General features: G+C 37.0%; 1 protein-coding gene across 6 annotated transcripts in view; it reads right to left on the reverse strand.

Annotated features, from left to right (window-relative positions):
• Positions 1–12,237, reverse strand: part of PPM1B (protein phosphatase, Mg2+/Mn2+ dependent 1B) — a 90,370-nt gene that overhangs the window by 17,904 nt on the left and 60,229 nt on the right. For all 6 annotated transcript variants that reach the window (XM_015433716.4, XM_074011873.1, XM_074011872.1 and 3 more), the window contains 2 exons: positions 11,797–11,908; positions 11,345–11,402 (listed from right to left, as the gene is read on the reverse strand). In XM_015433716.4, coding sequence (XP_015289202.1) covers positions 11,345–11,402; positions 11,797–11,908 — 170 coding nt within the window. The remainder of the gene's footprint in view (positions 1–11,344; positions 11,403–11,796; positions 11,909–12,237) is intronic.

The following is a 12,237-nucleotide window of genomic DNA, read 5'->3' on the forward strand; positions in this document are numbered from 1 at the left end:
TGAAAAGTAATATAGTCTAAGCATGAGAACATTTTATTAAATATCGATTCTTACCTGTATCAATAAAAACTTCCAATTATAATATCTCAAGTCATTTTAAGCAAATTACCATTAACTAGTTTATGTCTTATTTCACAGTCATTTAAAATTTAATCTGAAATTTACTCAGCTTTTATAATTCAACAGCAACACAAGCATTTCCTAAAACTGACTTCCTTAAAAAAAAAAAACAATAATTGGCTATACGATTTAGTACAAAAGAAAATTAATGTTTAAAGCAGTAGGAAAAGGACAGAAAAGCAAGCCATCAGAACAATTTCTTCATCATTTCTGCTAAATGATAAGTAGGAAATACAAAACATAAAACTATATAGATTTAAACAGATCTTTGAAAGACTTTAGAGTTTTCACGGATAAAAATTGTATTTACTTTTTGCCCTTATTTTGATAAAAACATCTCTAGATAAAAATAAAGTATTTTAAGTATGAATAATAAACTACTCAATCCTTTCATATTTTAGTAAATGTTGGAAAATCTACAGGTTTCTACAATAGTAATTACTTTAATACTGTACAGAACAAGCTCTAATCATCCAAGCTGATCACAGTTAAGCTGACAGACTAAAATCAAGATACCCTTACATTATGTGCCTCTTGATATGATGCATTATACAGTCATGTCCTGTATTCGTGCCAAAAAATGTTTAGAATGAATCTAATAATGCTAATTCCCAGTTTACAGGGAAAAAGTGAATAGAGGATCAAGTTATAGCACAACATGAGAAAACAATCATATGAATTCAGAATGCAGAATGTACTATAAAAAACTGGCTCAGGCTCTTCAAAGTCAGTGTCAAGGGGAAAAAAACAGCTGAGGGGCTTGATGATTAAAGACTTGTTTAATGTGCTTGACTGATAAACTTGATTAGACTGGGATTCAAAATAACAATTACAATAGTCATTCTGGGGACAACTAGGGAAATTTAAACTTGATATTCGATATTATAAAATTTATTATTTTATACACCTACAATGTACCCACAAAAATTACAAATAAATTTTTAAAAAATTAATTTTCTTAGGTATAATAATGGTATTATGGTTATATAGAAAAAAGTCTTCATTCTTTTTTTGTGAGATGGAGTTTCACTCTTGTTGCCCAGGCTGGAGGGCAATGGCGTGATCTTGGCTCACCGCAACCTCCACCTTGCAGATTTAAGTGATTCTCCTGCCTCAGCCTCCCGAGTAGCTGGGATTACAAGCAGGTGCCACCACACCCAGCTAATTTTGTATTTTTAGTAGAGATGGGGTTTCTCCATATTGGTCAGGCTGGTCTTGAACTCCCGACCTCAGGTGATTCGCCTGCCTTGGCCTCCCAAAGTGGTGGGATTACAGGTGTGAGCTACTGCGCCTGGTTGAAACATGTCTTCATTCTTAAGAGCTGCATGCTTAAATGTTTACAGGTAAAATATGATGTCTGCAATTTGCTCTCAAAGGGTTCAGTCAAAAAAAGAAAAAAAACAATAGATACAGAAAGAAAAACAAAGCAACTATGGCAAAATGTTAAGTTGTTGAATCTAGATAGACAATGTACAGCTGTTCCAACATATCATATCCCCTTTTTGAATACATTTGGAAGTTTTCATCTTAAAATAAAATACAAAATAGGTTATTGATGCAGTTGATCTGACACAAACTCTTAACCTTCTTTAGAGACACTATACTACACTTTTAGAACAAAGATAACACTAATAAAGCCACATAATAAATGGCAATGTTTTATTAGAAAAATGAGAGCAGATGAATGTTATTTTTTAAAAAGTTGTCCCCATTGGCCAGGAGCAGTGACTCATGTCCGCAATTTCACCACTTTGGGAGACAGGGGTAGGAGGATTGCTTGAGGTCAGGAGTTCTAGGCCAGCCTGGGCAACACAGTGAGACCCTATCTCTACAAAAAATGTTTAAAAGGAGCACGCCCATAGTCCCAGCTACTCTGGGAACTGAGGTGAGAGGTTGAGCTAAGTCGAGGAGGTTGAAGCTTCAGTGACCCATGATCATGCCACTGAACTCCAGTCTGGATGACAGAGTGAGACCCTCTTAAAAAAGAACAAAAAAACAAATGAGTGCTTGTTAGGCTGAGGTGGGTGGATCATGACGTCAGGAGTTCAAGACCAGCCTGGCCAAGATAGTGAAACCCTGCCTCTACTAAAAATACAAAAAATTAGCAGCACGCGGTGGCAGGTTCCTGTAATACCAGCTACTCGGGAGGCTGAGGTAGGAGAATCGCTTGAATTCGGAGGGCGGAGGTTGCAGTGAGCCAAGATCACACCACTGCACTCCAGCCTGGGCGACAGAATGAGACTATCTCAACAACAACAACAACAACAACAACAACAACAAAGTGCTTGTTTTCTTGCCTCAGACATGTGGCGGGGTGGGGAGGGGGGAACGGGGCGGGGAAGTGTCCTCATGGCAAAAAATGAGATGATACTGGGCCGGGCACGGTAGCTCATGCCTGTAATCACAGCACTTTGGGAGGCCGAGGTGGGTGGATCACCTGAGGTCAGGAGTTTGAGACCAGCCTCGCTAACATGGTGAAACCCCATCTCTACTAAAAATACAAAAATTAGCTAGGCATGGTGTGTGCACCCATAATCTCAGCCACTCGGGAGGGTGAGGCAGGAGAATCGCTTGAACTCGGGAGGTGGAGGAAGTTGCGGTGAGCCAAGATCACACCCACTGCACTCCAGTCTAGGCATCTCCCCAAAAAAAAGAGATGATACTGTGTATCGCCCATGTTTTTTTGGGTACATATACGTCTGTGTATCTGTTCATGTTAGCATATGTAAAAATACCTGAAAAGAAAGGAAATACAGCAATACAATGATAATGGGCAGGGAGTTCAGATACTTTATTTTCTTTGAATTTTCCAATTTTGCACAACAAGCATATTAGCTGTCTTTTAATTTGCAAAATTTATTATGTGGACTTAAAACATGTTTCCCTAAATAAAGTTTCTCAGCCAGGGCTGGTGGCTCATGCCTGTAATCCCAGCACTTTGGGAGGCCAAGGTGAAAGGATCACTTGAGCCCAGGAGTTTGAGATTAGCCTGGGCAACATAGGGAGACCCCATCTCTACAAAACAAAAATTTTAAAAATTAGGTGTGGCAACACACACCTCTGGTCCCAGCTACTTGGGAAGCTAAGGTGGGAGGATCACTTGAGCCCAGGAGGTTGAGATTACAGTGAGCCATGTTCATGCCTCTACACTCCAGCCTGGGCAATGGAGGAAGACTCTGTCATTCATTCATTCATTCATTCATTAATAAATAAATACAAAGTTTCCCATTTCAATCTATTCAGGAAGCGTTGAGATGGAACAATGTGATAAGTATAATGATAAACCTGTCAGTCTTTAAGAGGAAATGTTCTACTTTATGGTATATCACAAAGACTTTTTAATGCAGGGCCTACAACCCTCTCCCCCAGAAAACCCCCAAACCAAAAAAAAAAAAAAAAAAAAGAAAAAAACAAAGGATAAAAACCTACCATTTTATTTTTAAAACATTACAGGACATTAAAACAAAATCTGCTTCAAAGACTTACACATAGAAGTGATTATCAACCCTTGTTCCACATTGGAATTACCTGTGGAGCTTTTAAAATTGCACACACGTCAAAGTTCTATTTCAAAATACACAGATTCAGTGGATTTGGGTTGTTCTTTTAAAGCCTGACAGGCAATTTGGATATACAGCCAGGGTTGAAAATCACTGATGTAGACTAAATGGCGTAACTCTATTTGGAGGTGGACTTATTAATAAGGTTGGATGAAAGGTTGTTCTATTTGTCGTATTTGGGTCAGTTTTGGCAAGTTCAACATATAAAGTACCTCTCACTTTCCAACTGACACTTTCATTATTAATCACCTGTATTTCTGTGAATTGCCATAGCAGTGATAGTTTGGGAAGGGAAGTTGCTTTTTAAAAGACATACTAGGTCAGGCACGGTGGCTGACCTGAGGTCTGTAATCCCAGCACTTTGGGAGGCCGAGGCGGGCAGACCACGAGGTCAGGAGATCGAGACCATCCTTGTTAAACACGGTGAAACCCTGTTTCTACTAAAAATCAAAAAATTAGCCGGACGTGGTGGCAGGCCCCTGTCGTCCCAGCTACTTGGGAGGCTGAGGCAGGAGAACGGCGTGAACCCAGGAGGTACGTAGCTTGCAGTGAGCTGAGATTGTGCCACTGCACTCCAGCCTGGGTGACAGAGTGAGACTCCAACTCAAAAAAAAAAGGCATACTAAAACTAAACCATGGCCAGGCATGGTGCCTCATACCTGTAATCCCAGTACTTTTGGAGGCCGAGGCAGGTGGATCACTTTAGTTCAGGAGTTCGAGACTAGCCTGATCAACATGGTGAAACCCGTCTCAACTAAAAATACAAAAATTAGCTAGGCATGGTGGTGCATGCCTGCAGTCCCAGCTACTTGGGAGGGTGAGGCAGGAGAATCGCTTGAACCTAGAAGGCAGAGGTTGCAGTGAGCCGAGAGTGCACCACTGTACTTCAGCCTAGGTGACAGGGTGAGACTTGGTCTCAAAAAATGAAAAATAAAAAAATTAAAAGCAAAAGAAAACCAAACCAATAAATCAAGTAGAGATGGATTTGCAATGCTGACATTACAGAATCACTAAATTGAGAAGAACTTTAGCTAATGACCACACTTAAAAGTCATTTTATCTTATGGCAAATTGCACTTTCTCACCACTCTGGATAGACAATAGAGGACTGAAATCTCTTCCCCAGCCATTACATTTGATTTTTCCAAACACTGTTACATAACTCTCTCATGGGCTTTCATTAATATTAGAAGAGAAACCTATTATCTAGGTTCCTGCACTTTCTCTATCTGAACTCATACAATTGATATAGCACACCTATTTTTACACATCTATTATAGCTATTAACTCTACCTTGCAACGGTTCACAAGACTCTCCACTTAGACTGCAAACTCTTTGAGAGTAAAGACAATTTCATATTCCATTCTATGTCCTCCTATCATCTAGGGAAGGAAAAATAATATTTGTGCTAAGAACTTTACATACATAATCTTACTGAATCCTCACAGGTACCCTACAAAGTAAGAACTCCAATTATTTTTATAAGTGAGGAAACTAAGGCTCAGAGAGATTTAAGTTATTTGTCAGAGTGACAATCTTAGTAAGTGGCAGAGCTCTGATTTGTGCACAGGTATAATTAAGATCAATGTCTAGCTTTATGCTCTGTTGAATACACTATGGCGAGTAACATTTTTTGCATATGAAGTACCTCATATAGGTAAGACTCTTACTAAAGAAATATTGGTGAATTATAGAACACCACAGGTTATTTCATATTGAACTTTATATTTCCTTAATATAGTAAAACTAATAATACCATAGAACTCTAGTTATATTGATTAAACTATCATATCAGATGGGATGTTTACAATTATTCTGTAAAGTAAATTGAAGGCAATTACTGAAATGAGAATTTAGGACATCTCCCATCCACCCTAGGTTTTAAGGTTTTACTATCAGCTAGACTAACACAGCTTAAAAATCAAATCTCTCATAATGAAAATACTAACTCACACCAAATAAGACACAGAAATTAGATAAATCAAGCAGAGTGTAGTAATAAGAGGGGGAAGGAAGGTAATCTAAGCACATTTAAAAAAATAAAGTTTAACCAGCTAATATTTATTTGCAGCAATTATTTATCTCTTGAAACACAGCTCTCATAACTAAAATTCTTTTTTTTGATACGGAGTCTCGCCCTGTCACCCAGCCTGGAGTGCAGTGGCGTGATTTTGGCTCACTGCAAGCTCCGTCTCCTGGGTTCACGCCATTCTCCTGCCTCAGCCTCCCGAGTAGCTGGGACTACAGGTGCCCGCCACCACACCTGGCTAATTTTTTGTATTTTTAGTAGAGGCAGGGTTTCACCGTGTTAGCCAGGATGGTCTCGATCTCCTGACCTCGTGATCTGCCCGCCTCAGCCTCCCAAAGTGTTGGGATTATAGGCGTGAGCCACTGCACCTGGCCCATAACCAAAATTCTTAAAATGACTACTTATAACAGTAGAGAAAAAGTAAACACTAGTAAAAATATTTCTTGTGGAGTCCTATGCGCTGCTTGTCAGACAAAAAAATTTTAAAACTAAAAATTCTCGAATATGACAAAATGTGATACAATTGATAACGAATGAAGATTCTAATAAATTAGATGTTACTTGAAGAATCATGTCAAATTTAATGAATAATTTTAGACGGTGTCGGTCAAGACCACACAGCTAAGTGTTATATCAATCATACCCTAAAAACATAGTGACTAATGTTAGTGCATTTTCAAACAGTATAGGTCTTCTCTATGGCAATGCTTTGACAAGTGAATAAAAAGTAAACATGAAAAAACTAATATTCACATAGTTCTAAAAACTGTGATATAAAAATCTAAAAGCAGTTATGGGTATTGCATTTATCTGTTTGAAGTAAAACAGAAAAATGCATGCAAAATTTAATAAAGTAAAAACAATACAGAGATTCTTTTGGGCTCAAAAAGAGACTAATCTGTCCTGTTTTTTTCTCCCCTTCTCTAAGATCAAAATGCCTTAAACCATTTTTGGATTAAGATAAATATGTGTATTTAAATGAAAAATAACTGACAAGGAATTGGGCTTGACTGCTTCAACAACTTTATAAAATATTTACCATTAAAAACAGATTATCTTGTGGTTGGGTGCAGTGGCTCATGTCTGTAATCCCAGAACTTTGGGAGGCTGAGGTAGGAAGGTAACTTGAGCTCAGGAGTTCAAGACTAGCCCTGGCAATGAAGCGAGACCCTGTCCCTACAAAAAATACAAAAAATTAGCCAAGTGTGGTGCTGTGTGCCTGTAATCCCAGCTACTCTGGAGGCTGAGCTGGGAGGATCGCTTGAGCCTGGGAGGTTGAGGCTGCAGTGAGCCATGATGGTGCCATAGCACTCCAGATTGGGACAAAGAACGAGACCCTGTCTCAATCAATAAAACAGAGTATCTTAAGACTATTAAACATATTTACGAAAGAATGGGAAATGATTTTTCCTGGATGGTAGACAAAGGTGGGGTACAGACATACATAATCTCTAACTACCTTAAAAAGGCCACATGGAATAATGTAAAGAGAACAGGTTTTGGAGTCAGCCTAATTCAAATTCTGGCTGCATGATTTATTTAGCTTTGTGACCTGTGCAAGCTACCTCATCTCTGTAAGTCTCATCTGTAAAAGAAAGGTACTGAGAAGATTACCTATGACTCTCTGTGTGTATAAATAAGGGGCTTGGCACAAGTAGGAGCTGGGTAAATACAGGTCACCCCCCTGTGCAACTTCACCCTTGGAAAATTACCAACTTATGCAACTACTTGATCAGTGGCATACTAATTCAAAAGTATTATGAGTCTTTTTCAAGGGAAGAACGTTTTGCATGAAAATATAAAACGCTATAAATACAGACTTTCATACCAATTAGTAACCTCAAATTAATTTTAAAATATATGACTTAAGGACAGCCTTAAGCAAATTACTAGAAATGAATAAATACAAATATTTCCTATTCAAAAAATATTTACTGAGCTTTCACAGTATGCCAGGATTGTTGTAAGCGCTTGGACTACAGACATAAATGAATCAGATAAAGTCCCAGATCTCACAAAATTTATATTCTAGTTATAAAACACAAACTAGCATTTTAGAAAAAGGGAAGGAGTGTGACCCCAGAGCCCTGTCTAATATAAACACAACTTGCAGTAAAATGTAGTTTTGCTTTTGCTGGAGATTTTCCAAAAGATTTCTGGGGATTCGTGCATCCCTAGACTAAGAATCCCTGCTAGACTCTTTGTTACAAATTTGCATTTTAAAAGTTGGGAAAATACCACAATATTGCTTGCGGTAAGAAGATGGAACACGTTCTTAAAAGTTAGTTTAGTATGGAACACAGACTAAAAAACAAATTTAGTAAACAAGAAGTTTCCCCTAAATAGTAACCTTTCTGAATATATATTAAAATTACTTAATTTCTGACTTTGCTTTCTGAAAAATATTTATTTAAAAGATTTGTCTTAATTATAAGAAAAATGAATGAATCCCTATTTCTAGTGGTACTACTTATAATCATTTACAACAGAACAATTCTCTCCGATATAAAGCAGACATTTCAGGAGCCTAAAAAAACCCTCCGATTTAACTCTGGCTAGAATTCTTTGTTTAAATATCTAAACAAAAATAATTTTTGTTATTTAAAAAACACTTAATTTTTATAATACCTTCCAACTTTCTCCTCTTCTGTAATTCTACCATACTTTCATCTTTCTGACCCCGCAAGTTAATATCCAGCTCCTGGCGACATCATCCACACTGCTAAGAAGCATTTATGGAGCACCTCTGTGGCTAGCTTTTTGCTACAGTGGGTCAAGTTAAGAGCTGAGAATGTAATCACATGTCTGTATTTTCTTCATTCCTTCTCCTTCTGCGGTATTTTTCAGCACATTTCTGCTACTTGCAATTATAGTTCAACATTTTTCTAAGTTAGTGATTATTGTGAAAGGCATATATTTCCCCATTTAGAATTCTAGGCTGCAAAGTCAGTTTTCATAGTAAACAAGGGAAGTTCCTTTAATCCATATATCTATGTAATGATAATAAGTTTACAGTTACCATTTGGTCTCTGTAATTATTTCACAACTACCTGACTGCCTGCATCTCTTTAATACGGTAAATGTTTCTAACAGATTAAAATACCACAGATTTTTCTTGAGTCTATCATTCTTATGCTCTAAACATAAGGTGGTTCATTACCCTAAAATGATGTTCAAAAGGCTGGTCTCTTAGCAAATACCTCTGCAACCTAAATTCTTATTTTTCACCACAGCAGTTCTCTGCTTTAGCCAAAAAAGATGTCCTTTGTTTTGAAGACAGCTTATACTTTGTCCATGCCTCTCCAGTCCACTTGAAAGATCATCATCCTCATGTCATTTCTACCACTCAAATCATTCTTCAAATCCTATCTTTTCTCTAAGCTGACTTTCCCCCTACTTAGCTGAACTTTCACAGCAATCACTGTCCAATTCACATGGCAATGGTCACATTCTGGATTTTGTCATTTATTTGTTACTAAGCTATGTGAAATATTTTGATCATTTAAGGTGTGTTTATAACTACAGTGTAAGCTGCACTGAGCACACAAGTGGGGTCATGTCTTATGTTTTCTAGTCTTCTCCCTCTGTGAATCCACTATATGACACACTGTCAGTATTTGATCTGCTGATATTAACAGAACATTTATGTATGAAGGTAATTAAGTACATATATCCCATTTCTATAGCCAAATAACAATCTATTTAAGGTAAGGTTTATATATTGAGCATTTCCTCCTAGTTTCATAGTTCCGTTGCCTATTTACTCCCTGTTTATGTAGCTACTATGTGTAATCATTTTTTCTTTTTAAAAAATTTAGGTTACCCTTGGTATATGTTAAACAGAAAACCTTGTTTGGAGTAAAAACAGACTATTTTCTTGAGGGACCCCAAAATCCAGCAAGGTATATATATATGTTTTTTAAGATTACACATGAGGGTTGTACTTTGAAACATCTGAGGAAATGGGAGTACTTCTACGGCTAATAATGAATCAATAACTGTCTTCTGAGGGCTTATTTCCTCTAATCAAGGTAGTAGATGCCCTGTAGAATCTATAATGTAGCTGAAAAGGAAAGATTCTCTTCTCTCAACCTTCCAAATTACCACCATCCTTTTAGTCATGTCAACATCCTACACTCATTTCTTTGAGGGTTCTCTGATGGATCACATAAAATATTTGTAATTTTTAAATTAATTTTCACAGCTTTGGGTCAATTCTTTTTTTTTTTTTTTTCTTTGAGACGGAGTTTTGCTCTTGTTGCCCAGGCTGGAGTGCAATGGAATGATCGCAGCTCACCACAACCTCCGCCTCCCGGGTTCAAGCAATTCTCCCGCCTCAGACTCCCAAGTAGCTGGGATTACAGGCATGCGCCACCATGCCCGGCTAATTTTGTATGTTCAGTAGAGACGGGGTTTCTCCATGTTGGTCAGGCTGATCTCAAACTCCTGACCTCAGGTGATCCGCCCGCCTCGGCCTCCCAAAGTGCTGGGATTACAGGCGTGAGCCACCATGCCCGGCCTTGGGTACAATTCTTAATACTTTGAGGTACCTGCCACAAAAAAAAACTCAGAATTACTGCACTAGACCAAGATATAAATTATAATTAGCAATATATAGCATCACTTTTATATGACTCCCTAAAATTATATTAATTGTTAAATTTTCCTTTTTGCCAGGATACTTTTACTGTTAAGGAAAAGAAACTATATTATATTGCTATGCAATAATGAATCCTAGCAAATAATACAACTGAGATGATATATGATTTCTAGCCAATGGATACTGTCTCTCTCAATCTGCCAAGAGGAGCTGGAGACTGGAGGGGGGCTCTTGCTCCCAATCAGTTTCGTTTCTAAGTTTGGCTCCCTTAAAGCTTTGAAGCACATATATTAAAAATTAAGTAATTTATTTTTAGACATAAAAACTTGAAAACCCAAGAGAAAAATACTTATTTGAACTCACTTGGATTAAAAAAAAAAAAAAGAGACTTCTGTCTCATGGTAATAGTACTAAAACAAAATAAAACAACATAGAGCAGCAGCTGGCAGCTCGCTGACATTTTGAAGGAAAGCAAAATAAAAGGTAAGGGCATAGAGTCTTGCTCTGATGAAGTACAGCAAGGCACAACAGAAACGGTTATCTCAGCTCAACGCTCATATACCCATAACACAACAATAATATTAGAAAAAAACTATCCTCGGGTATTCCAAGTGGGTATACAGGGGTACTGAAAGGTCTGGTCATAAAATAATAACTCACTCACTATCGCTAACTTCTGGTGATGGCAGCAGCCTGCTGGAGGAGAAATTGAGATATTTAAAAGAGCATTCTTGCCTCAAAATTAAGGTTTAAAGGAGAAGAAGGAAAAGCAGACATATAGAGAATAAAGACAGCGCAAATAAAAAAGGTCATTTGATGCCCAGAAAGTGACAACAAAGCTATCCACAAAACAAAATTTTATCTCTACCTTCAATACATTTTCTTAAACTTTAACTGACACCTTAAAATGAAAAGCAGTAGTAATTTACTACAGACTATAATTTATTATAGACTTCATTAATGTAAATGTACTCATATTTAGTATTTATATTATGAAATTACTTCAAATGCTTATGAAATAAAATAAAACTTACCCCATCACTTTCTCTATGTGGATTCAGTCTACTATAAACAGCTTCAATTACATTGCGCCTAAAAAAAAATCATGCTTTAGTTTTATTAGATTACATAGAATTTTAAGCTTGTGAATATCTCAATATTTCATCCTGACTACACTAAAAAAGTAACTGCTACACTCTATACTTGTCAAGAACATACTTTCTACACTTTACTCTCAGAATCTGATTTTGCACAATCCATTTGTACTCATTAGCAAGGAAAGAAGGACCTTCATACTCAGAGTATGATAGATTTTTTAAAAAATCGTTTTTGGATGAAGTTTTAAGAGTTCTTCTCTAGCATAAGAAACACTAACCCATTTCACCTCTAGATAATTGATGTACTTCTGATTTAAGTTTTCTTACCCCAAATTATTTAATTACTAATTATAAACGAACTCAAAATTAGCTCTTTTTGTTCTACTTACTTGCCAGCAAGACCTCCCCCAGGAGGCAAATTTGGGATATTTTCTGCAGACAAGATGCGCATGACATGGGCAAGATCAGGCATTCCTTCCTCGCCAGACTTCTCCATAATCTCTGTAGGTTTTTAAAAAAAGTTCCTAAATTAATGTGATAAGCCAGTACTCACCAAGAAGTGAAACAAGAATACTATTTGGTAGTACCTATTTTAAAATATATTAAAAAAAATTATCATTAGCACACAAAAAATTTTTTAAAAGTAATACAAGAAGCTACTTATTGACTGAAACATTGTCATGCAGGGAAAAAAAGGAAAACACAGTTATTTGCACATATATGTTCATTCCAGCATTATTCATAAAAGCAAAAACTGGAACAAACTAAATGTTCAGCAACAAGAGGACAGTTAAAAAAAACTTTAGTGTAGCCATTGAGTGAAATGGTCT

The sequence above is a fragment of the Macaca fascicularis genome, chromosome 13 (genome assembly GCF_037993035.2).
Source record: "Macaca fascicularis isolate 582-1 chromosome 13, T2T-MFA8v1.1".
Lineage (NCBI taxonomy): Eukaryota > Metazoa > Chordata > Mammalia > Primates > Cercopithecidae > Macaca > Macaca fascicularis.